The 22,971-nt window shown below is 39.9% G+C and overlaps 2 protein-coding genes across 3 annotated transcripts; one reads left to right on the top strand and one right to left on the bottom strand.

Annotated features, from left to right (window-relative positions):
- The first annotated feature begins 37 nt into the window (after nucleotides 1-37).
- Nucleotides 38-16,964, top strand: anpeplb (alanyl (membrane) aminopeptidase-like b). 2 transcript variants are annotated; one of them, XM_069162267.1, is made up of 20 exons: nucleotides 38-1,191; nucleotides 3,469-3,608; nucleotides 3,711-3,838; nucleotides 4,026-4,146; nucleotides 4,351-4,505; nucleotides 4,688-4,801; nucleotides 5,122-5,265; nucleotides 5,763-5,828; nucleotides 7,315-7,380; nucleotides 7,698-7,840; nucleotides 8,337-8,416; nucleotides 8,930-9,063; nucleotides 10,319-10,374; nucleotides 10,973-11,120; nucleotides 11,354-11,442; nucleotides 12,082-12,192; nucleotides 13,286-13,453; nucleotides 13,576-13,716; nucleotides 14,840-14,903; nucleotides 16,202-16,964. In XM_069162267.1, the coding sequence occupies exons 1-20, from the start codon at nucleotides 584-586 to the stop codon at nucleotides 16,358-16,360; spliced, it is 2,835 nt and encodes a 944-aa protein (XP_069018368.1). In that variant the 5' UTR covers nucleotides 38-583; the 3' UTR covers nucleotides 16,361-16,964. The 2 variants fall into 2 exon arrangements, with proteins under 2 accessions (XP_069018368.1, XP_069018369.1); XM_069162268.1 differs by lacking the exons at nucleotides 13,576-13,716; nucleotides 14,840-14,903; nucleotides 16,202-16,964 and adding an exon at nucleotides 12,287-12,312 and having other exon boundaries at nucleotides 13,286-13,376.
- Nucleotides 16,965-17,212: 248 nt separating this feature from the next.
- Nucleotides 17,213-22,969, bottom strand: arpin (actin related protein 2/3 complex inhibitor). The gene is made up of 6 exons (XM_069162566.1): nucleotides 22,791-22,969; nucleotides 21,959-22,034; nucleotides 21,490-21,622; nucleotides 21,115-21,321; nucleotides 19,928-20,106; nucleotides 17,213-18,661 (listed from the first exon to the last, which is right to left on the bottom strand). Exons 1-6 carry the CDS (start codon nucleotides 22,880-22,882, stop codon nucleotides 18,653-18,655), a joined length of 696 nt encoding a protein of 231 aa, XP_069018667.1. The 5' UTR covers nucleotides 22,883-22,969; the 3' UTR covers nucleotides 17,213-18,652.
- Nucleotides 22,970-22,971: the final 2 nt, after the last annotated feature.

Below are 22,971 nucleotides of genomic sequence, written 5' to 3'. Positions count from 1 at the left end.
AGAGGCGACACCTTCGGCTGCAATCAGAAGTGATGACACGGTGTGTTCTCCTGCTCCTGAAGGATTTCCTCTTGTCCAAAGTGAGGCATGTGATTATGATGGTTTGAGCTGTGTGTGTGTGTGTGTGTGTGTGTGTGTGTGTGTGTGTGTGTGTGTGTGTGTGTGCGTGCGTGTGTGCGTGTGTGTGTCGTGTTCATCGAGAGGGAATGCGAGGAAGTGTGTGTGGTGGGTTTGGAGAGCGCAGTGTGAGGATTTAGTGTTCCCCGAGGTTTACCGAAACCCGGCATTAGTGGCGAGACCTTAGTAACCGCCTCCAGATGTTCCAGAGCACAATCTACCTGATTATTTTACAAGAGCGTCGCCCTGTTCGCACTACGACACTTACTCTTTGCTCCTTCGGCCGTGCCCGAGTTAATGCGTAATCCAAGTACGGACCCGTATATTGCTGAGGCCGAGCCCTGTTTATGGGAGTGAGGTTACGTGGATGCGAGCAGATCAGTCGGAGCAGACCAGAGGCAGACACGCGCTTGGGGACTCATCTCTACCAGTCCTTGACGAGTAACCGAAGGGAAAGCGGGACACCATGGTGGACAAGTTCGCAACATCCAAGGCCATCGCCGCCGCCTTTGCTGTCATGACCGTCTCTGCCATCGCCGGCACCATCGCCATGATCACCCTGTTCGAGATTCAGAGCAGCGGCATAAATATGACGGCCGTGCCGACCGAGCCGATCACCACCTTGGCGCCGCCGCCGGTCATGCGGCTGCCGGAGAGCCTGGTGCCTGAGGCCTACGAGCTCTACCTGTGGCCTCACCTCTACACCAAAATAATAGAAAAGGTGAACGTCACCAGTCCCAACCAGACGATGCTCCTCACCGGAAACTCAACCGTCCACTTTCAATGCGTCCAAGCGACCAGGAGCATCTTCCTCCACAGCAAGGACCTGACGATTTTGGCTAGCAAGGTGATGGAAAAAGACAAGAAAAAGGAGATTCCTAGTTTAAAACCGATACACCACACAGATGGAAGCGACTTCATGGAGATCCCGTTGGATGATAATTTGAAGAAAGGAGAGAAGTACAGTTTGTTTCTGAGCTTCGAGGGAGAAATATCACAGAATCTACAAGCGCTGTTTGTAAGCACATATGATGAAGGTGAACCTGAAGATGAAGATGACGAAAGTACAAAAAGGTAAGTTTCAAACAAAAAAGTTTATGCATAGAAATAATGTGATTATAGTACCTTAAAAAAAAATTGATTCTGCATTTTTCTTTGTAGGAATTTGAGTCAAAAAAAAAGTGTTTTAACAAAAAACTTTAAAGATAAACAAAAAAAAAAGCTATTACAAGATTAAATCATAAAATATTTTCAAAATGTTGATAAGGAATCCAGCATTTAACCCAAAAGTTGCCATACAATGCAAGAAAAGTAGGAATTTGAAAATGTGTCAAAACATGAGTATTTAAAATTCAAAATATCTACTTCTTCCTGTTCTTGCAAAGTTATTGTCAAACTTTTATGACTTTTCTTGAAATATAATTTACTTTTAATATAACCACTTCACCCTCAAAATAAGTATAAACCTCTAAAGCCACAAATTATTGATAAGGAAATTTTATTTTTGTACTCTACAGCAAAAATAGTTAAATCCATGACTTGAAATATTACTGGCATTACTCCTCCACCCACCCAGTTCGTGACTGGTGACTTAACATACTGGTCACATAAATCTTTCCCGAAAAACAAATTAACACTTAACACTGAGTCCTATAATCACATGGATGAAAAAATATTCAGTCAGCTGAATACTAAGAGAACTTGAATTCACAGTTTTATGAGTTATAAGCCCTTTTTTTGTATTTATTTATTGTTTAAAACCATTTGATTATTTCTCTGCAACAATAAAAGTTATGATGATGATGGAAGCAGTTTCATAAAATAAAAAACAAAGCTGACCCTAGATCATAACATTTGCCTTGTTATTTTATAGCACAATAAAAAAAAAACCCCGCAATCAAGTCTTATCCTTTACACTGAAGTTATCGAGAGATAGTGAATCCAGCCGGGATAGTTTTTGTCCTCAAAGAAGATAAACTCAGCTCAAGTAACTCACACGACGGAAATTGTGTATCACAAAAACAAACTGTGGCTTCTTGGTTGATGCTGTTGTCCTCAATTATAATAATAAAACTGAAAACACTGTATTAAAGTAAAAGTCCTGCTTTCAAAATTCACCTCAAATAAAAGCACAGAAGTACATAATCCCAAAAAAGTATCAAAGTAAAAGTATTTGTTCTGCAGTAAAATATCCCCCACGACTGATTTATAATATATGACACGAATGGATTGTTAATAATGATTATTATTTACAGTTCGCTGGTTTAGTCTAATGGTTCCCAGATAAATCCGAGAGGCTGAGGGATGATTAAAGGAGTAGAAGAAGAAGAAAAACAAAGTTCTGCCTTACAAATTTATTTTTTTTGGACATTCCTCTAATTGTCATTGAGTATTTGGATAATTACAGTTGTTTAAATGAAACGACGACCACATGCTTGGCCCTGTTTGTGTTCTTGTTAAGCGGCTGTACAAAACTGTTTTCCCCCTTTTTTTTTTTTTTTTTTACATTTGTCAGCCAAACACAATAAACTAAGCAGCTCTTCTTCTTGCAGCATGAAGCCCCTGCAATTAATTCGGTCCATTGCTGGAAAAGTAAAGCAGTGTAAAGAATAATGATGCAAATAAGAGTGAATGCAAATTCACAGAAACCAAAATAATTGAACACAATAAAATCTATCATGAATTTAAAAGATGATATCCATTTGACTCATTCGATGCTCCTTAATACCTCCACTCAACAAAATTTTAGAGGGAAATCCTTTCTTCTTAGATATATGCATTGGACAGCTTTATTTACTTTTAAGGTAAAGATTTGACACAACGGATGATGTAACAGGCTTTTAAAATACAAAAATATTTTGTCAATGGTTTCCAACCTGAAAATCCGTGTGCAGTCGGCGTCACATGTCAGAAGTCTGTGAGTTGTTTAACAATTCCACCAAATCGGTTTTCATTTCAATAAATGTTCAAACAATACGATACTTCGCCAAAAATCAACGATCAGAGGAAAAAAAGTCCAACAACCTGTCAACAGATTTGAGGAATCCGAACTTATCTGCTGTCCCTGGGTATAAAACTGGATAAATAAAGTCGTACGAACTAGCTCCACCAACAGCAACATGCTGCTTTCACACTGACGCATCGGTAATAATAATCTAATGATGTTATTTACAATATCAGTCGGAGGTCAAATCCAAAGACCTCGTCCAACTCTGACAAAGTCAATGATTTTAAACAGTTATCGTTCTTCTTTACGAAATCCCAATCGCCTCCTCGTTGCCTCGAACCTGTCTTCCTTCAACACCCCCGATAACGAAAGGTTCGACTCTCCGTCTCTCTCTGCGTTCATAGATTCCTTGCCGCCACCAATCTTCAGCCAACGGACGCCAGGAAACTGTTTCCATGTTTCGATGAGCCGGATATGAAGGCTGAGTTTCTTGTGACCATCATCCACAGGAGACATACGACGGCTCTGGGAAATACACACAAAAGTAAAAAAAAAACCAATAACAACAAAAAGCTAGCGTAACGTATACTAACACAATAAAAGGTTTTCTCACTTATTTTGTTCTGCCTTGTGTCCTCTCTCACAGCCTCCGATGTTCTCGACGATGACTGGACATGCACTAAATTTTCTGAAACGCCAGTGATGTCGACCTACTTGTTGGCCTTCATGGTTTCTGACTTAGAGTGTCAGATACCAACTGATGGGAAAATATCAGTACGTGTATTTCCCTAGATTGTAGTGGGTTTTGACTTCCGTCTCAATATGACAGCACCGTGAACCAAAACTGTATGTGTTGTTAGAAAGATTGTTTTTGGAGGAAATAACCCCACGTCGCTCCAACTGAAGTTAGCCAACATTAAGAAAAATGTCAAATATAAGCATCTGTGTTTTGCTCATGCAGATGTGTGCTCGTCCTGAAGCCATTGCAGCAGGACACACTAAGTATGCCAACAAAGTCACCTTGGATATCTTGAGGCACTACGAGCTATATTTCGACATGCCTTTCGCACCCGATAAACTAGGTAAGGCTTTATCTATTTATAATTGGATGGATTTGGTGCTAGAAGGTGCTATATTCTTTGAATTTCGTAGTTTACATTCATGATTTTGGAAAAGGCGGCGGGTTGGCTTTTTTTGTTGCAATACCGCGATAACATACAACTGACCAAGCGAATTTAAATCCATGTAACTCAATCGTTTGTCCGTATCTGTTTGATTCCCCTCAGACCAAGTTGCTCTGCCGGACTTAGGTCCTGCAGCGATGGAGAACTGGGGACTGATCACGTACCAGGAAGGAGGCCTGCTCTACGAGGAAGGAGTGTCCTCGGTGTTGCACAAGGACACGATCGCCTCTCTCATTGCCCATGAACTTGCACATCAGGTTAGATTATATATTTAAAAAAAAATTTAAAAAGCAGAAATGAACTTGAAGTAAAGTTTTGGATAAGAACGATGACTCGGTGGATAAAATAAGGTCTATAACAGAAGGCTTTAATGGCAATTTTACGAATAATACATTCACAGTGCCACTGTATCGCCAATCTCTTCTCGTTTTGTTGACAGTGGTTTGGAAACTTGGTGACGATGAAATGGTGGAATGAAATTTGGCTGAATGAAGGCTTTGCCACCTACATGTCATACGCTGCAGTGGACAAAGTTGAGCCTTCATTCCAAATGGTACGTTTCATATTTACACCTCTTCACCCTGTACTTGTTCTCAATGTTCGCAGCAGCTACAGGTTCCTTCAATCTAATAAGGATTCTGAACTTTGGAAGGCACAATACAATTAGAGGGGAAGAAGAAATGGTTCAAGTCTAATTCAAAAAAAAAAATAACCCAAAATCTGTATAATCATAGTTAGTAGATCTAGATCTTGTGATGACGATATTTTTTCTGGTAATTACGAGAAAGCATATCTTAATTACCATTAAAGATCTCTTAAATCAAAAATGGAGCATGCGTCATGTAAGGTGAAATCTCGATATGCTCTCTGCAGAAAGACGCGTCCATTATGACCGATCTCCAAGCAGTGTTTGAGGCAGATGCTCTGGCCTCTTCCCATCCTCTCAGTCCTCCAGAGAACGACATCCAGGGGGCTGACGAGATCAACGGGATGTTTGACGAAATAAGCTACAGTAAGGTAGGAAGTCAAAGCGATGAATACACTATTCACTATTTTGTTTCTGTTATTGTTACTCAACAAACATTTGACCCTCTTTGAAACAGAGGTAAAGGTGACATATTTAAATAACACGTCAAGAAAAATAAGCATTTTCAGTCATTTATAGATGTCATATTGTTCTGTCAAAAAAAGTTAGTACACCTTTAAGCATCATAAGCTCCTATTTCCCCCCGTTAGCAGAAATAAATTATTGATATCCGACGTTTAAATAAGACAAGTTCCACCTGTCACTTCCTCACGAAGATCCTAATGACTGATCTGTCAATTCTTCTGCTTGTGGCATTTTTTCACCTGAGTGGGGAAGCAAAAAACCAACAACTTAAAAATAGACCCCATTTTAATATTGTATGTTTGGTTTGCTTTTGCAACCAAAGACTTGCTGAATGCAAAAAGATTTCCCTCGCGTGTTGATTTGCTCTGTTAATACTAACATGTAAATGTCGTTCACTCCTCAGGGGGCAATGGTGCTGAGGATGTTGGCCACCTATATGGGAGAACAGACTTTCATGAACGGGGTCAAAGTAAGCAACATTTTTAACTCCGTTCAGAGTGTCTGAAATTAGACGGCCCCAGTCTTACTGATGGTGCCCGAGACCAGAGACCGAAGCTGACCTCTGACACAGTGTTTAACCTCGAAATACTCGATGATTGATCTGATTGCGAGTGGAGGGTAACGGCTTGCTTTCGTGCGCCGTCAGACCGAGAGCAGAATCCTGGCAGAGTACGGCACGGCAGGACATGAGCGGGGAAGCAAATTTTCACAGTAAAGTTGACTAGTTTGATGCTTTAATTTGCAATCGGAAGTAAAAAAAAACATCAACTTCAAAATAGACCCCATTTTAATATCATATCGTATGTTTGGTTTGCTTTTGCAATCAAAGACTTGCTGAATGCAAAAAGATTTCCCTCGCGTATTATTACACGCTTATTGATTGGCGATAAATGCTGCCTGACAGTCTCGCGACTGCTTCTTCAACACTTGCAGTATAATGAGACTTTGGACAGCCAAAGAAAGAAGTGTTCTCATTTGTTCTGAGAAACATGATTTTTGATTTGATTTTTCACACTGGAAAAAACAGGTTTCACTCAACTCAATATTTGGCTGCATTTGTGTCTGTTTTACTTATATCTTGTCACTAACTTATATCTCCCCAAATAATAAACATCATAATAAACGATACTTATAAGATACTTACTATATTTCACAACGAATCCTTCCTTAATGCAGGTTAAAGGCCATAAACGCTATTGTGAAAGCTTGGTCACACCACCATTTTAATACGTATGCTGGGATCTGTGGATTTGTTGAACTTCCATATTTCCTAGTTGACCTTGAACAAGCCGTTTATTGAGTGCAGGAATTTTAACATGTAATAAAGTGTTGTTATGTCAGAGTATTTAAGGCTCTGAATACTTCACTCCACTGCTGCCGTCCCATTATATCAAACCTCAACATCCAAGTTGAGTGAGAAACATCCCAACCTTGCAATCCAACCTTTCTCAGTTTGTTGTGGTCACGTTGTCAGTTATGTACGTTTATATGAACATCAATGAACACAATTATCCATCATTTTTTTCCAAATCTGTACTGCTGACAATAACTTCCATCGCTGTTGCTCGCAAGTCAAACAGTCCAACATCTGGTTTACGTCTGATGAAATGGGAAAAGACAGCCTACTTTTTGTCCGCTTGTCGTTCCCATTGCCTCGAGCAAAGAAATCAATAAGGGTGTAGTATTTTCCCCGTGGGATGGAGCAGACTTAATACTAATGGGAAATATGGTTTTGGACGAGAGTGAACGCACTCTCTGAGGGAGCAGTCAGGGGGAGGACATGAAAAACACTCCCTCGTAGATCTACCACACCTGGCCCGTCATCGCTGTTCACGTCCAGCCGACAAGGTCCAGCTCTAAATGTTGAATTGAAATGCAAAAGTTCCTCCAGAAAATTATGAATTTTGAGCGTGGCATGAAACTGTGTTCTCGTTAACCCTTCGCTCTCCTTTTAGGCATACCTGAAAACCTACAAATTTGAAAACACGATCCAGGACGACCTCTGGCACCATTTACAATTGGTAAATTCTTGTCTTATTATAATAATTATTGTAATAATTCTAATGATATTGTTTGAAACATCATATTTTACATCACAGTAGGGTATTTGCAATGCAGATTGTCATTATTTGGACAGTTACTTTTTTTTTTCTGTGATTACCACACGCAGTTCAAAATCAAATAATTGATACTCCACCAAAAGGCCACGTCGCAGTTTTAATTTGAGCTAGTTTACATCAACGTAGAAAGAACGGTGTCGATCATTATATGGTATATTTTGAAATTGTTATTACCTGAACTGTAGAGGATAATTAAACGACTTGTGTGATGTCGGCAGGCATATGGCAGGCGTGATGTCAACGTTACCAAGGTGATGCGCTCTTGGACCGATCAAGCTGGCTACCCTGTCGTCACCATTAACACGACCTCTGGGAGCTTCGTTCAGAAGCGTTTCCTGTTCAATTCGATCAATGACGCTAAGTAAGTCGTAACCAAACCGAAACCGATCTCCTTCTCATTCCGCAAAATGGACGTGACATCATGTACGAGTTCATTCAACTTTACTTTTTCCCGATGAGAAAAATCATACCAGTGTCTTTATTTATCTTAAACAGTCAAAGTAAAGTCCCTCGAAGAAAAGTTGTAGCTACATAATTAAAAAGTCCATTTCATGTGTCTGTAAGAGTTGTCAAAACAAATTAAGTTACTCCATGCATGCCACCAAGTGTTTTACTGCCTGGCCTGCATGAAATCACTGCAGCTGATTATAGTAGATTATACCTTTGGCCCAGCAAAGGGTTTTGACACAACGTCTTGCTCCAGGACATTGGTGAGTTGCACAATAATTTAACCCACTGTGAACATCCCAGGCCCACAACAGCATGCTATTCAGATTGTAATGTTAACTCTTCGTGGCTCACTTCATTTCCTGGCTCATTTAAATGCTCTCATTATGTCCTTTTCTTTTTCTGTTTAGTCAGCAGTGGTACATCCCGATCAAAACCATGTCCAATAGGTCCAATGTTATTGATAACCTGCTGAAGCCGGGCGATTCAGGTAAAAACACAGAAATATACAACACGGGGCCTTAAAATGGAAACACTGTCTCTCCAAAAAACTCAACTGCTTTGTTATCTTATTCTGCAAAGAAGAAAACCATTTTTTTTTTTTTTTTTTTTGTCAGCTTCTTTTTCATCAAGATCAAATGAAAAGTGTTGATTTTTGGACATCCAAAGGCAGTCATAGGATGGTTTTTGATTGGGTCAGTTTGAAGGGTGGTGAGAGAGACTAATATTACTCACATTACTGAACGGGTCCACCGAGCACAGGCCCGGCAAAACAAAGTAGAAAGATGTAAAACAACTAAGAGACACCAAAGGATTGTTTGGGTGGGGGGTCCTTTTACATCCCTGTGCACAGCAGCCCACAGTCACATAATCCTCCCACGGATACACAAGATCCCCTTTTAATTCTCTATTAGCTTTCCATTTTCCTTCATACGTTTCCACTGACTTGACATTAGTTTGTCGAGTTACTTACTGTCGACCAATATTTGTCTCCCTGGAACAGGTAGAAAAGACGAATTCATTTCAAGGAACGGAGAGTGGATCTTGGCAAACGTCAACTGCACTGGATACTTCAGAGTCAATTACAACATAGAGAACTGGAAACGCCTCCTGACTCAGCTGGAGGAAAACCCACATGTGAGTACCGGGCCAAATAATGACTCGGCAAATCGCAGAGCTCGAAACAAACCAACCACCCTTGAGATACCGTTAATTTGAGTGAAAAAGGAAAGTCGTTTTACAAGCTGCTTTTCACTAGAAACATTTCATCAGGTTGCTCTCTGAAGGCTTAAGTTTGATACTTCAGATCGAGCTATAAATGCAGGAGCTGTGGGTGAATATCAAATGTATACAGTTAAATTCATATAGATTGACCAGACTGTAATAAACAGAAATGACTTGTGCCAGAGACTCTGTAAATTTGGCATTGTTTAATGGTCAAAATTCACTTAAGGCTGTTATGAGCAACAATTAAAATGTGATTTTTATTTTTATTTTGCTCATACGTTGAAGAAAAAAGTTTGTAGGAGAGGAAGGAAAAAATGTTTTGACTGACGTGACTGAAAGAGACCAGACCACTCAGAACTGGACTGGACCCAAGAAACTCAGAGGGGAAATATGAGATGTTTTGACTGGTGAAAAGTCAAAGATAATTCATTTTGACCTGGAGTTTTACTGAATCCCAAAACCTTTTTCTTTTCTTTTTGGTTTCCGTCGTAGACACCCGTTACAAGCCGAAACCATTAGTAGAATCTTAGAGGCTTGCAGTATGACAATACACAAATATAGCTATCCCAACAAACCTGCTATTGTCCCCATGTCTTGAATCTGGCACTTTTATTAAGCATCTCATTAGCATTTGTAGAATTTTTTTTATTTTTTTTTTAATGTATTTTTTGGCTGGTTGGTTTCACCGCTTTGGCCCAGACTGTAATGGCTTGACAACTGTTGGATGGATTGGTGTAACCTTTCATGAGTCATGGTCCCCAGAGGGTGAATCCCAATGGCTCTGTTGATCTCCTAGACTTTCCAATGACGGCAACAGCCGGTCATTATTGTCATAGGTTCTACTATATACTTTATACATTTGTATAAAATTTGGTGATTTGCTGGAGAAAGGTCAGAGAACCAGTGACGTCTTTATGAAACATCTTCTGGGGAACATGAATATTGGTACAAAGTTGGATCTAACATGGCAACCCATAACTCTCAGAAATACAGAGACAATGCCTAAAGTAGCCCCCGCAGAGTTGACCCACAAGTCATCAATGCCTGCACTCATGCTGATTTAAAAAAAATATGAAGACATTTTTGTACAATCGCTCATGGTTGGGATCTTTCTGAACCTGGACGTTTCATCATCTTGCTCTTCTCTCTTTTTTTTTTCTTCTAGCGGATCCCCGTGATCAACCGAGGCCAGCTTATTGATGACGCCTTTAATTTGGCAAGGTACTCACTTTAAAATAAAACACGTGAATGCTAGGGCAGATGTAGAGAGCCAAAGTAAAAAACAAACCAAAAAAACATAGGGTTCTGTTACAGAAGTAAGAAAAACCTCATTCAAAATCCTGTTGACGTTTACAGCTACGAGGGTCGACCAAAAGTTTGAAAAATGCTCCTGTTGCGCAACAATTGAGTGGGTTTAGTGTGGTTCGCTTAACGTGTTTATTTAAAAACTAAAAAATGTGTATTGGCCTTTAACAAACACAATTTCCCAGAAGCCCATGGGCTAAACGTAAAGGCTTGTGCACTTGGTGCTGTGAAAACTCACATCTGTCGGTCATAAACAAATAGACGCCAGATATTTGCCAGCAGTGTTTTCAGGCAATGATCAGTATCCACAGATTATATAAATGAATATCCGACACACCTTAGTCATTCATAATTTATGATTATACTCGAGAAAATGGGCTCGCAGACCAACGTTGCCGTATTTGAAGGTATTTGCATTGGCCGACATTCATCTCCACTACGGTGGTCTTACCTCACCGGTGTCCCCCCCAAAAAAATATGGCTGAATTAAAAGTCTAATCTCTGTTTTCCTCAGGGCTAAACTTGTTAACGTGACTCTGGCTCTGAACTTAACCCGCTTCCTGAGTAAAGAGACAGCTTTGATTCCCTGGGACTCGGCGTTCAGGAATCTGGAGTACTTCGTCCACATGTTCGACCGCTCAGAGGTTTACGGACCCATGCAGGCATGTGCCATTAAAACATCCTTTTGAACATGTTATTAAAATAGGAAAAAAAAAAAATGACCTTGCTTATTAAATTACTCACTGAATTGACCTGTTGCGGATGGAGAATGTGGATTAAATGTGATCTCCCGCTTGTGTTAACGTCCATCCAGCATTATAACATAAACAGATGTGCAGTGAACATGTTACGTTGCTGCGTTGTGTTCCTGAAACTCTGCTGTCTCTTCCTGCAGGCGTACCTCCAGAAACAGGTCACAGAGCTGTATCTCAGCTTTCAGAACGAGACGGAAAATCCAGAAGTCACGAGTTCCCACTCTTCAAAGTAAGGAGAAATGGACTTAATTGATCCCGCGGCTGCAATATGATCACATTTGCGAGACAGAATTCGACACCGGTGAATCATCAACAGAAGTTTTACAGTTTTTACGCTCAAGCCCAAAAGTGCCAATTCAGATCAGATGAGTGAGTTTGCTGGGGACAGATGTGTGGTGTGGACTGCCAGTACTCTGTGTACTTACAGTTTATATGGAACCAGTACTAATGAAGTCAGAGGGGTTGCTTCAGGTGAAAAAATACGAAATATGTGAACTCATTTTTTTTTTTTTTTTTTTTGTCTGAAAAAAAAAAACATGCACTCAAGCAACCAAACCCTCAAGATAAACCAGATAAAGCTAATTCAATGTGACTGCTAATGATTAAAGCTGCACGAATAGATTTATAAGGAAATAGGAAACTACTTGTTAACACTTTATCAGTACTGTAATTTAGGGTTAAAAAAAAAAAAAGCCACAATAAAACTCGCCTCCCCGAATTATTCTACATTAAGTCACAACTTCACAAGTAACCTTAATTCTAAATCGATTTAGTAGCTTAGTATTCATCACAACCACCATTTCACACCTGTACACTTTTTTTTTTTTTTTTTTTTTATCATATAAACTTAATTGTGCTTCATCTCAAGGTACAACCAGATCAAAGCCATCAGCGTGGCGTGTTCCAATGGACTGCCAGAGTGCATAGAGATGGTCAAATCTAAGTATGACGAATGGATGGCGATCAACGGCACCAACAAGTATGGACACCACCGGATAAGTATTATGTGCCCTACTTTCTGAAATGACCGTAAAGAATTATCCCACTGTAATAGCTTTCCTTATATTCTGTAGCTTTCCTCAGCAGTGATTTAGTGACGGTAGGTGTAATCTAATCCCTTTTGCGTGTCGTTAGTCGTGTCCATGTCTGCATTGTGGTGGTCTGTAGAGCTGCACTTGGCAGGAGGATTTTCATGCACTCTCACTGTTCAAATTATATTATATTATATTATATTATATTATATTATATTATATTATATTATATTATATTATATTAAGTATTTTGCCCAAACTAAACTCTGTGGCATTCACAGTTAGCCTTTTTCAATCAGTGATGTGAAAAGTTTCACGGGTGCATTTTTTTGGAAATAGAAAGACACTGACTCTTCATTAAATGTGAACACTGCATGTGCACGTTCAAGACACATGCATGTACTTTTTGGTACTGTACATGCATGGAAGTGCGTTGCATTGGTCTGCATTTGTATGTGGATTTTTTTTTATAAGTGTGCACGGGAACCAGAGTCAAGGAATCCGCTAGCTGAAGTGTTAGGATAGAGGTAGTCATATTTTGGATTTATGATATAATATAATACATCTATTCACACTTAAATACATTTAAATGTAACTTATCCACCAAATTTGATCTGCTACACTAGCTGGCTAGCTTTACCCGAAGTTTAACTTCTTCTTTTTTTTTTTTCTTCCTTCACTTTAGCTGCTACCTTATTTACTGCGCTTTATCTTTTGTAGCTCCGTTGTTGGGTGTGACATTCAGCTGTAGGCCGGTAGTAACACAGACAGATGTTACGACCAAACATACAGTTCTGGGTTCGTCTTTGCAGGGCAGTATACTTTAATATCTTGCAGGTGTAATCGCTTTAAATGTTTATGGCGGTGGGAGAAAAACACATGAAAGAGGACCAGATGGGGAAAATGTGTTTGTCTGTAAATAACGCTGATAGGCATGGGGGGGCGGGAAATAAAAGTCAAGTCAAGCTTTGACCAAGAAAATGTGAAAATGAGACGGTTCTGAAGCAGGGAAAAAGTAATGTGCATGTGTGTGTGATTCAGCATCGACACCACCCTGCGGTCTGTCATCTACTGCCAAGCTGTGGCTGCTGGCGGGAAGAAAGAGTGGGAGTTCGCCTGGGAGAAGTTCCTGAGCTCCAAAGACATCTCGGAAAAAAACCAGCTCCGATACGCTCTGTCCTGCACCAAGAAGATCTGGTTGCTCAACAGGTGAAGCATCGCCCCGTCACATGCAGAATATCAGGTGCACATATAACAACTCCCCTTATTATGGGAAACGTGATAAGGTGAACACCACCATAAGGAAGTCAGCGCCTTCTTTTATCTCGCAGATACCTGGAGTACACTTTGGACTCTGAGAAGATACGTCTGATGGATGTTGTGCCCACCATCAACAACATCGCCATGAACTCGGCGGGCCAGGCGCTGGCCTGGAACTTCATCAGAGCGCACTGGGACTACGTCGGTCAGGTGTAGGTTGCTGTTTTGTGCCGTGTCTACATATTTTTTTTAATTTTTTTTTACAGATGACATCCGAGTCACGAGTGCTTAAGATTGCGCAGGTTGTTGGGTTTCGACCGATATAGACTCGAAAAGGAAGAAACGACGCCGGTGTTTTTTTGGCTTTTGAAGTTGACGACGAGCCGCATTCGCATCAGTGTTGAATGTTTTTAAATTGAGGCATTTTTTTTCTATTTACGACAGAATCGCACAAAGATTTTGAAATATTCGTGGTTTACCCCAGAACATGTGCTCGTGAGGGGCGGAGAAGCCTTTCTGAACGCGGCGGTTCAGATGAGTGAGAACTTAGAAATTACGCTCTTAAGAGCTCCATCAGGGCGGCAGAACTCGTCGACGAGCTACAAATCACACATTTATTATATCGCGACCTAAACTGTATTTTCTGTATTTTAAAATGTATTTTTTTTGTGCAAGAACCGGAGCCCAAACGTTTAAGATTTTCAAACGAGTCGCCAAGGCGTCGTCGTTCTCGTCATGTTTTCTCTGCTTCCTGGTTTAACTCAACAATCATCAACCCCAAAAACGAAGTTGAAACGACGAACCTTCACGTTCGTCGCATCGTCCAGGAGAGCGGCGTGTTTTTTTGTGTGTTTAGTTATATTCCCGATATCGTTTAAAGGAAATGTGGAAATGGGAATAGAGAATGAGGGAAAACACAAAGACTGGCTATAAAAAGTGTTCTTACAGAGGCCTCTTGACACCGAGGTGAGCCGCGGTCGAATCACTTGAATAAACGACAATAAAAACAGAGGCTTGTATAAAAATCCTGCGCGGTGTCAAGGAGTGCAAAGGTCCTGCTGTTTAATCAGTGCTTATCATTAGCTCTCCTTCATAAAGTCTGCGGTGACGAGGTTTCATTTAATGAGCACACAGTGACACACCAGGTTTATCTGCGTTAAATCAAGTCATCAGCGGAGATTTCAGGATCCATCCGGGATGAATCACCGCCTCCAGCTTCTTTAAGAATATAATTATATTTATACAGTAAAGTGCTAAAAACAACACAAGAAAATCCAACTTTCGTCAATCAGTAATTTGTGTTAAACTGAAATCCGTTTCTGATATTTTCGCCAGGGATGGAGCGCTGCTGATCGAAGGAGTGACCAGCAGGTTCTCCACACAGTTCGAACTGGACGAGGTAATTTATTGTCGTATGATCTTCTGTTGAACAGATAGTCGCAGCGAGCAACTGCTATGTTTCCCGTCACGAACCAAATTCACTCCAAATGAGTATCTACGAAACACCCTGATAACTTATCAGAGGTCTGTGTCATCGTGACGTCTGTTTCGTGATTTGTTTTTCCATTTACATTTGAGCCACAACCCAAAATTACCTTTTTAATGTTTAAGTCAGTACTTCTCAAACCAATTGTCTTTTGTTCTTATAATTATTTCAGTCATTTCTACGAGACCTTGTGCTTTTTCAACATGATTTACTTCCATTTCAACTGTTATAATCCATTACGTTTAGCAAACTATTTCAATCTTTAGCTCAGCTTTGAGCTTTTGCTGCATTTACTAATTACTTTGAGCTACATTTAAAAGGTCAACTCTATTATTTTCAGCTTTTTCAGCATTTATCCACTACTTTTAGCTTTATCGCCATTAATTAAATACTTTCATGAAACTTTCTTTTTTCGTAACATATATTGATTAGTTAATATATATTTCATATAGATAGTAGGACATATAAATCGTATTTTAGTTATTCCAACTTATTCCTACTATGTCCACCATTTCTCCACTACTTTTACCTTTTTACTTCTTTATAGCTTTATACCATTACTTTTAGATATATTACAATCATTTATCCAAATATTTAAGCGTTGTCAACATGAATTACATAGTTTTTGCTATATTTCAACTGCTATATCCAATACATCAACATTCATTGTTTACTTTTAGCTGCACTTTAAGTGCTATATCCAATACTGTTGTCTTTTGCAACATTTATTAAATACTCTTAGCAAACTATATCAATAATTTTTCCAACCATAAGCATATTAAAAAAAAAGTATATATATATTTATTAAGTCATTTTTAACGTATATTTCGACAGTTATAATCAGTACTTTTAGGTATTTCAACCAGTTATCTATTAATTTTAGGACACTGTCAATTAGTTGTACACTGCTTTTAGTTTTTCAACATCTATTATTTACTTTCTACTATATTTCTGTTATTTCCATCGCCTTTAGATTCTTCCAATCATTTACCCATTACTTTCAGATTTCTTAGTATTTATGAATAACTTCGAGCCATATTTAAAACTGTTTACAACCATATTTCGAACAGTCACATGCAGCTCAACGTCGAAGTCGGTCAGAAATGTACTTTAATGTGCTGCTCTTGCGTATCTGCAGTGTATGAAAACACTCACCGATCTCATCCAGCACCCTAACTTTGTGTCCGTATCGTCTGTTTGCGTGTGTGCAGCTGATTCGTTTTTCGAATGACGACGAACAGAGTTCTGTCAAGTGGGCGCTTAACCAGGCCATAGAGCAGACCCGGGTCAACATCCAGTGGGTCAGAGAGCACAAAGACGTTATCCTGGAGTGGTTTGAAGGGGAAATGGAAACTGCGGAGAGGGAGTAGTCGCCGTTTCTGAAGCCTCGGGGGGGGAAGTGGAGGAGGAGTAAACGTTGCTGCCCGGTTTCATACCCGCAGCTGAATATTCTTACGTTAGTCGAGTGAATCTGACTTCACCCGAAAAATCATCATGTGATGACATTCAACTCCTCTCCAAAGTGAACCATGACTGTGCAGCACATCGTCCCGACATTTAATAAGAGAAGTGTGGGAGTGTTTATATATATATGTGCATTATTTATATAGTATATTCAATAGTCGGAATAATGAATGAATTTTGCACCCTGCTAACTTTAAAGTGGAATGTTTAAAAAAAAAAAAGAAATCCTAATTACTCTGCAAAATAGTCTTTTATCTTCCTGATGTTGCCTCGATATAAAAATGATGTTATAATAAATCTTTTATGTAATGAAACGTTTTACGCAACAGACTGATTCAACTCGAGTTATATATCACAGCTAAATTTAACCAGCATCTCATTGCTGCTAATTTCCAGACGCACTTTCACATTTGCACAAGAAATATGTCTGTGTGTATTATATGTGGTAATCAAAGGGCCAAATGTGTATGTGTTGCAAATAAATTTATTTTTAATAATAAAATATCAACATTAAGGTTAACATGAGTCTTTTTTTTTTTTTTTTTTTTTTTTACCAATAGTTTAACACGTATTGTCTTCGTCACGTCGGAAATAACTTTGAGGTACGTCTCGTTGCAATTGGAAAAACATTTCGGACTTTCTTTTTTAACCGCTGGATTCAGGTTTTGGTATGTGTTTATTGTCCAAAACCAGCTGCTGACCATGTCGCCAAACGCAGTAGAGGATGTACGCTTAGCAAAAATACAAATTACACCAAGTGAGAAAACAAAAGTGAAAAAGAAACTTTATTCAAAATTTTCAATATTCCATTAAAGGCAGTGAAAATGTATTTATCTCAATCAGCTCCTTGTTGCAGACTCGCTGACTGAAGTATAATGACTTCAGTCTTAACACTTATATATGTTCTAAGACCTATGGAAAATTTTAATTCAAAGATAGATTTCTCTGATTTTCTTTTTCTTGGGTGCTACGTGTAAGCACGCTCAGGAAAAGTGGTGATTTAGGGCTGTATAAGTAAAACCGAATTAATTTGATGTGGCTTTAAAAAGCAGCAGGGTGTATCATTAAACTATAATTAGGACTCGGGATGGGCATTTCAAGCAACCAATAGTGACATCAAATATCGGTTTGTGAGCTGCCGTTATGAAGCCTCGAGTTGGGAATTTGGCCGTCACCGTTGTCGCCGGTTTGGAGCCGAGGATAGCCAAGGCAATTGAGGCCCAATGTCTAATTAATAAAGATATTATTTTCAGATGGACCACCAGAAAACTAATAATGAGGAGTGACTTTTGCTAACGACACCATAATAACTTGTAGAAAAAGTGTACTGACTTTGTTTTTCATGAGAGAAGTTAAATCTGAGTCTATGGAGCCGGAGGCTTTTTCGAAGCCGACCTCTAGTGGCCATCGGTGGTATTGCAGTTCAAGGCGCGTTGGCCTAATTGTTTTACACCCGCACTTTGGCCACATTTTTCAGACCCGGAAGCTACGTCCATTTTTATATACAGTCTACGCCTTTAACATATTTTCAAGCTGGATCAATCGTCTAGGGAAATATAGTTAGTAAAAAAAAAATGTGCCCTTGCTACCTAACAATATTTTTGCGTAATAAAATGGGCAACCGAGTCAGATTAGGTGAGTATAAAGTCATAAATTCTTCTTAATGCAGCATCACCATAAACTGATTTATTAATACAGCTGATCCAGCGCTAGTTCTCCAGGCATTGCAACTAAACCTTCATTATAAAAGAGACATCTGTAAAACTCTGTGGACTGGACACCTCCAACTCCAAACAATTTTCTATTTTTACTCTCTCCGTTATGATTTGTAGGGTTTTATATTCGTAAGAGTTGGTGTCCAACATGTGTCTCTTTAAGATGTCACACACAACTCAAGGAGACGACGAAGCTTCATAACCAGAAACAGCTGTTTGTGCCGAAAGCACTCAAACAGCATGTATTTGTGAGAGTAATGAATACCAGGTATTTGGTGGGTGGGGAGTCCGATTGTATAAATGCGAGGATTTAAATCCAAAGTATGCGAGAAGAGAAGAGAGGAGTGCAGTTTCAAAGGTGCAGGCAGTCCCACGTTGTAGAGCAACCGTTTTCCAGGCTACATGTGTGGGACGGTTGAGTCCGATCCATCCGGGAGACCGGATCACGGCCAAGACTTCAGGCTGACGGGACCGATGGCTTCCTCAGTCATCCTGAGGGTGAGAAGAAGCGGAACGAGTGAGCCTTCCCTGCTTTCTGCTCGTCCAAGACGTCGGCTGTTTTGCTTTTATTCTGACAGATTGCAGCCACGGAGGGATTCTGCGGTCACAGCTTGTTTTTCCATATCGCAAGTACAAAAGAGGTTGAGTTCCCTCACCCGGGCCCCCTGCTCTCTGTTAAAATGTAAGTGACCTTTTGTCTTTTACCTTGTTGTCTCACGGATGTTTTGCTTTACACGAAGCACTTTTTTTTTTTTTTTTTTTTTTTTTGGCAGGAAGTCTTACAGAATCCAAAACACAAACCAGAGAGGCAGGAGAAGCCCGTGATTGATTTGGCCGCCGAGAGACCGGCGGTGGAAATGAGAAACGGTCTTTTCCGGTGTCAAGCTATGAAGACAAGTCACCTACTAACTGAGCTCAGATGTTCACTCGGCAGGTCGAGTAATTTACATGCAACCCGCTGGACTGACTTTGCTCGTCACTCGCGTTCCTAAACAAGTCGCTGGCGTTGGGATGCGACTCTTCCAGTTAACTCGGTTCTTTGAAATCAGTCTGAGGATCGACTTGTTGATCCGGGATCAAGATATGGAGGTCGGAGTTGGCCCACGTGGTTTAAATGAAAACAAAAAGTCCAAACCATCGAGTACAATTTGAGGGGCTCTTTAGATATCATCTTTATCGTTTTCATGATTCTTAATCATCTGAAACGAAGAATCGCTCGCTGAGAATGAGTCCGCCATGTTATTCACTGTTTATAATGTGTAGTTGAAGTACAAATTGCTGCAAAAAAAAAAAGTAAATAGGTCAAACCTTATATCGTTAGGAGTTGGCCCACGTTGTTATTTGTGTTGCTGGCCCAACCGAACCAGATACACATGCAAGCAGTATTTATTCAAATTCGAGTTGTGACACCTGTCGGCAGTAATAAAAAAAACTACAGTTTGAAGCTCCAAAAACACACGAAAGCACAATAAAAAGCTACTTTTAATTTGCTTCGTACACGATTTCCTAATATAACATGTAGCATCTTAACACTTTCTACAAGTCCCCTAAAATGAAATATCGCGTCGGACTTTCTTGGTTATATTCTGGTAATTTGCAGATAATTTTAGGATATTGTGAGGAGAGCTTCCATGAAATGATCATAAAAATATAGGACCTGTAAAATAAATTTGAAATAACATGTAAATTTCCGATCCGGGCGACATCAGCGGTATTAAGTGCGGTAGTTTTTTTGTTTGTTTTTGATTTGTTCCTCACCCATTCATCCTCCTCTGCTCCCTCTCCTCCTCCTCCTCCTCCTCCTCCTCCAGGCGTCTGAGTGCTGCCGGCGTCGGCCTTGTTGGCCATAATCTTGTCCGTCCACGAAGCGCCGGCCTTTTCGTCCCCGGCGAAGTTACACTTGGTCACCGTGCCGCCGTCCACTTTGGCCAAGGAGACTGGAAGATGGAAAAAGGTTAATAATGTGGCACATAAATACACAGACAATTAATAAGATGAATAAAACCTTCCTCTGTATGATTTTAAAGGAGTTCACGGATCTTAAAAACTTGACTTTTTTTTTTTTTACTTTTTCAGAATTTCTCTTTAATATCACCTTAAGGAAGTGTACTGTTGCCATGGATACGGCGAGTGACACCGGGGCTGCGATATTTGTTTACATTTCCAAAAATTGAAATACACCGAATTACCTATCGACAGTTTTGTTTTTGCTTCGTACCAGCGGATGCAGTGACAAACTTATCACCGAGTTACTGCGGTACCGAAGAAACCTTCAAAATCCTGAGACGTCACTGCTGCCGTTCAACATGTTCAATAATGTATCCTGGTGTGTGATTTGCATTAAACAGCACCAAAAAAAACTCCTCATGTTACGTAGGCTTAATAGAGTATAAGGCCAGATTTATGGAAAAGTTTGAACCTCCGATATAAATGTCAAAATGAAAATAATGTAGATTTAACAAAGAAATATAAAAGGACATTTTTAGGTTTTATGATAAACTTCCAAACGAACTTGAATTCATAATGAACCCTGGAGAGGGGTCAAACTCTGTTCACTCCCCGTGGGGTCACTTACGAAACCGTGAAAGAGAACAAAAACAAAATTCAAGTTTAATTTAATTCACTTCCCCCCCACACACACTCTCCCCCAAGACCCCCTGCTGAGGTCAGTACCGGATGTGAAAACCCGAAGGAGCCCCTGGCTTTGAAAAACAAGCCTCTCTTATGTCGGCAACAAAACAAACCCAGAGCTCCGACTTCGAATCTCCAAACGAAAGATCCCACTTTTGGACCGGTTGCTTTAATGTGACGTTGTTGATCTGGGATCCAGATATCTCGCAGTCGTGGTTTAAAGGAAAGTTGAAAAAAACCCACCGAGTACACGCCGAGGGGCTCTATTCGATGTCATCTTGATTAATTTTCATAGCTATAAGCAGTAAACTCACATATGAAGGGACCGTCTCCTCTGGTCTTCAGACGCACTTCCTGTCCCGTTTCCAGCTCCGTTTTGTCCATCTCTGACTCCGGGTACCAGAAGGCCCAGGTCCCGGCGGGTCGGTGCCCGTCGGTCACCTTCACCAGCTCGGCTTTGTTCACCGTCGCCGACAGCTGCTCCTCGGACAGACGGTCCGACTCCCCTTTAGCCTCCACCTCTGTACGGACGGAAGAAACCTCATTCTTGTATTTCACAGTTGGGAAACAGAATCAAAGTCAATTTTACGTCGATGAAAAAAAAAAAAAAAACACTCAAAAACGAATCGTGTTCGGGGAAGAGAGGATTCACACGCACACGTAAACTCAAATGTTTGTCGTCAACTCACGGTAGGAGGACATGAGGAAGCCGGTGTTGACCTTCTTAGTGTCGCTGAAGTTCGGTTCGATCTCCTTCCCGCCGCCATCAAACTTCCTCTGATGGATGCGGCCGGGTTTGATGTAGAGCACGAAGAAACGGACCTGCAGAGGGAGGAGGGTGTTTCTTCTTTTTTTTTTTTTTTTTTTTTTTTTTGAGGTGATTCCCAACTGACAAGTTTTCAACTTAATTCCGTTTTTTTTTAAATTTTTTATTTATGCGGATAAATGGTGAAATTAAGCCAAAACAAAAATCACCTGCAAAGAACAAATGACAGCAAAACTGTAGATCTACTTCATTTTAAGAACATCTGTATTACATCTGTATTATATGTATTACAATTACTTCAACTAATCAGAAATCAATCACACTTACGCCATAATTAAACTGTCTTTTACAGCAACCCTTTTTTTTTTTTCTTCCCTCACACTTCACTCTACCTTTTGATTGTTGGCATCACAGATCACATGTCTGGAAACATCCAGCAGCTTTCCTTCTAGAAGAACCCCGGGGCCACTGTGTGGGACAAAATATTCAATATTACAAGTGTTATTCTTACATTTGGAAAATGTGCACGAGCAAAGTAATCTGCACCAATCTAAAAAAAAAAAAAAAAAAAAAAAAAAAAAAAAATTTTCATTAAAGAGACTGACAAACTAAACTCAAACTAAACTAAACATGGATAATTAAGCAATAATTCTTTATTTCGAAAGGCATCAGCTATTTTTGCTCCCTTCCTCACAAATGAGGAGATTTAATACTTATCTTGGTTATATATCATTTTAAATTGAATTAGTTTTGAGTGTTTAAACTTTTGGTCAAACAATACAAAACGTATGAAGGTGTCACACAAGCTCTGGTTTTTACTAAACGATTAATCAGTGAATCCAAAAAAATATATAAGCAGCTTAATCAATCAAGAAAGCAATCATTAGTTTCAGACCTAATCACAAGGAAAAATTATGCGTTTAAAACGTCAGCACTTAGCTCAGAATAATAACAGTTATATTATTGAGTTATTCCTACTGATAAACTAAAGTAAAAGCAGCATTATTATACTACAGTTAACTTCCTCTATGCCGAATAAACCCAAAGTTTCTCATCTCATAAAAGTGGGGGTTTGATGTGTGTAAATTAGACCGAGCTGCTCATAAATGTGCAAAAAGTTTTAAAAATGCCCGATTTTACAAGGGAGTCTGGTTCTGCCTTCCCCCCCAAAAGCAATGGAAAGAATGTATACCAGATACCGTCGGAGTATCCGAGTCGTCCTACCTTTCATACTTAGAGGAAGACCACGCGCCGTCCAACTTCTCATTGTGCACCGGTTTGTTCTGCAAACACGTGTTGTGATAAATTCGGCTCATCTTTCAGACGATTGAACTTTTCCCTTCTCCGAGATGTTGCACTTGTTTCCGGACTTCCTTTTCCTGCAACGCAAGCCGCGGTGCAGAAG

Source organism: Embiotoca jacksoni, unplaced genomic scaffold, assembly GCF_022577435.1.
Source record: "Embiotoca jacksoni isolate LCO1_2020_lvr unplaced genomic scaffold, fEmbJac1.0.p SCAF_3, whole genome shotgun sequence".
In the NCBI taxonomy this organism is placed as follows: domain Eukaryota; kingdom Metazoa; phylum Chordata; class Actinopteri; family Embiotocidae; genus Embiotoca; species Embiotoca jacksoni.
This window is presented reverse-complemented; position numbering and strand designations above follow the sequence as displayed.